Source organism: Pyxicephalus adspersus, chromosome 10 (genome assembly GCF_032062135.1).
Source record: "Pyxicephalus adspersus chromosome 10, UCB_Pads_2.0, whole genome shotgun sequence".
Lineage (NCBI taxonomy): Eukaryota > Metazoa > Chordata > Amphibia > Anura > Pyxicephalidae > Pyxicephalus > Pyxicephalus adspersus.
In genome coordinates this window covers 1,271,643-1,275,069 of record NC_092867.1, presented here as the reverse complement: position 1 = coordinate 1,275,069, position 3,427 = coordinate 1,271,643, and the positions used below count along the sequence as shown (strand labels likewise).

Here is a 3,427-nt window from a genome sequence, read left to right as displayed (position 1 = left end):
CTATAGGTGGCATCTCCTTACCAGAAAGTAGAACAGCCATTCTTAACTAGGGTTCTTCTAGCTCAGTGTTTCTTCAGTTAGGGTCCGTGGAACTTGGGTCTTCGGCCAGAGTTTCACCACCTATCAATTAATGTTCTCATCTAGGTGGCACCTCTTTACCAGACACTAGAGCTTTTTACCTAGGGTTCCTCTAGTTTAGAGTTTCATGGAACATGGGTCTCCTACCAGAGTTTCAACACCTACCATTGAATGTTCCCCTGTAGGTGGCACCTCTTTATCAGACAGTAGGGCAGCCATTACCAACTAGGGTTCCCCTAGACCAGTGTTTCTCAACCTTGGAACCCTAATGTTCCTCCAGAGGTTGCCAGGGGTTCCATGAGCAATGAGCAACTTGGACCTTTCAGGTCACTTTAGGTGATCCACATCTCACAGTACATTAGTGTGGTGGTCAGTGGGAAGAATTCCTCTTACATTGCTGGCCATTGGGAAAAACGTCACCCTTACAGATAGCCAAAATGATCATTGGTGTCAGTTAAACTGACACGAGGGGCACAAACTACTTATTGCTCAAGGAACCCCCAGCAACCACTTGAGGAACCCTAGGTTTACTCTGACCTCCATGATGTCATTGTTGGCCTTGTTAAAATGAAGTGACCCTTGATCTGTTTTTGACTGCATATCCATTCTACACAAAAGTTGAGCTTTGCCATAACTGAACCTCTTTGTGCAAGCTTTGTGACCTTGTCATGTGACCTTGTTAGACTTACCTCTCTTGCCCTAATGAGGACACATATGTCCCAATTGAAATAGAAGCAAGGAATCCTGATAGCCCTATAGAGATTGTGTAAAGTGTTTTGTGTTCCAAAGCTTACCATATGTTTTGGTGTAATTCTGCTGGAACCTGTGGAGACTAAAGCTCCAAAATCTGCAAATTAGTGGGGGCTTTCATAAAAGGAGTACATAGCCCAATGAGCTGCCATAGCCCCTTCAGCAGACTTTCATCCTCATCATCATCATCGTCCAGTATGCTTTGACATTGCGCCAATAGCTTGGTATTATTGTACATATGGATAACCAGGAAGACAATGGTTATCATAAAGATTTTTTTATCTTGTTTATTATTGAAAAATGAAAATCTTATATCAAGCTGATTTTGTGCAATCAAGCCATGGAATGGAGGTCACAATGTAATTCATCCGTCATCTACACATCCAGTCCATATCTCCACCCAGATTTGGAGTTCAATAATACCTTTTTATTGATATAGCCCATACACCCAGAGAAGAGCCCATTGGGTTCTGAACTTGGCCAGTTGGTCTAATTCTCTATTCTTATCTTGCAGCCTGTGTGCACAGAGTAAAGAAATATCTCATCAAAAAGTTGGGAGAGGATTGGATCTTCCTGGTTTCGTTGGGTCTTGTGATGGCTCTGGTCAGCTGGAGCATGGACTACGCCAGTGCAAAGAGTTTACAAGGTAACTTTATAGAACGTATGGTCTTAATGAATATGTATTTATAATTGTGATCATCAATATATACACACGAGGGGCTTCGGTATGAAAGGTTTGCAACTCGATGCACAAGTCCCGTACTGCAGCATTTGGAGGTGGGGCTGCTTGGAACTCAGGGCTGGAACCCGGGAACACCTTGGTCTAAATTTTCACTTAGCAAGGTTTAAATAAAATGGATTTGGTGAAAGTGGAAGCCAAGTGCAGAAGTTGCATTCTTGTATATTATCAGAAGAATACTTTGTTGTCTACATGAGTTTACATATAACGATTTGGGTATAATTGCAAAGCAACTTTACAGTAAACCTGCACTTTGCCCTCATGGATTACTTCACACAGCACAATGTCAGCACCTTTACCTATTTTCCACTCTCTTCCCCAACTAATGTAAAAGTATGTGAAGTTATTCCTGATTCTCAGAATAAAGTGCCTAGGACTTGAGCTGCCAATCACCAGACACAGAGATGGGGCCACAAGCAAGGGTAGCAGCCTGGGCCCTTAATACTTTTTCTTGGCATAGTTGGCATTAGGCACTGCAAAGCCTTCTTATATATATTGCGTATACTTGGTGTGGTCTATAGGATACCAATGGCCATTGTGTGTGTGTGATGTGACAGGGGAGTGCAAAACTCTATCCCATCGTGCGATTTCTCAGGATTCCTGCAGAAAGTAGCTGAGTTGTAGATGGACCCGGTGGACATCCAGCACATTAATCTTCAGAATAAATTGTATAAATCACAACAGACTAAGATCCTGTAAGTCTTTTCATACTTCTTTCTCATTTCCAGCCTACAGATGGATGTATCAAGGTGCTGCCTCCCATAATGTCTGGTACCAGTACATGGCCTGGGTGTCGTTTCCACTGGTCCTTATATTGTTTGCTGCTGTGTTCTGTCACATTGTATCTCCACAGGCCATAGGTAAGTCGTTTTCAATCAGCCACTTTCTGAATGGTAAATTCACAGTATTGTGTAGCAAACTTTAGGGTGCAAAGAGAAGTGTGCTGGGGAAGGAGAGCCACCACTGCACTGGTGTACAGGACAAGATGTTCATTTAGCGTTAGGACCCCTTTACACTATAGTAATGCAGTAATGTGTTACACAAGGTGCCTAGCAGTGCTATTCATTTTTAATGGCAACCAAGTCACCCAGGAATTTACTCAAAAAGCCTAATGTCTCTTGCAGACTAAAACCCGTGCAGCTTCCAGCTCCTGCAAACTGCTGCGATATACCACAAACAACAAACACTACAAAGCAAACAACACTGCAGGTCAATGTGTTTGTTGCCCTTGTGTTGGTGGTGGGGTTCTTCTCCCAGAGGAGGAAAAGCCCCTGCGTGTCCAAAAGCCATACCCCACCCTCACTGCAAGGGCAACCATGTGCACAAAATGGTTCCCAGCCGCATTTGTATGAAGTGGTGTCTGCATGCCTGAAATGAGTCTAAATCAGACTTTTCCAACCAAGGCACTCAATGCCAGACAGCTTGATTCTGACCTCATTCTTCTGCAGTACTGTTTGGTCAGAACCACCCCAGCCTGTGATTGGCTGATGTAGGAGCAGGAACACATTGATGATGTCTACCTTGTGCTCTCCCTTCCTATCAGCCAGCTCCCTGTGCAATAGTAAAGCTTGATTGGCTGATACTACTATGCTTCCCATTCGTTGTTTTAATCTTGCTATATATGACGTTTATATAGACTGAGGTTGTATTGGACTATGTTCTTGCAAGGAAGCAGATCATATCATGACGGGTATATATATACATGGCGGGTATACACACTTACCAGCTACTGTGCCCTGCTCCAGTGACCCACTTCCAGCGTCAGGTCCACTTCAGTGCTGCCGCCATATTTGCTGCTAGCCATTACCCATTGGACAGAAATAAATGTTGCAATTCCAAGTGTGTAATGGTGAAAAATAT

General features: G+C 43.5%; 1 protein-coding gene across 1 annotated transcript in view; it reads left to right on the top strand.

Moving 5' to 3' along the window:
- CLCN1 (chloride voltage-gated channel 1) overlaps positions 1-3,427 on the top strand; it is a 58,023-nt gene that overhangs the window by 12,965 nt on the left and 41,631 nt on the right. The window contains exons 3-4 of the mRNA XM_072423828.1: positions 1,343-1,474; positions 2,296-2,427. Of these exons, the coding sequence (XP_072279929.1) occupies positions 1,343-1,474; positions 2,296-2,427 (264 nt within the window). The remainder of the gene's footprint in view (positions 1-1,342; positions 1,475-2,295; positions 2,428-3,427) is intronic.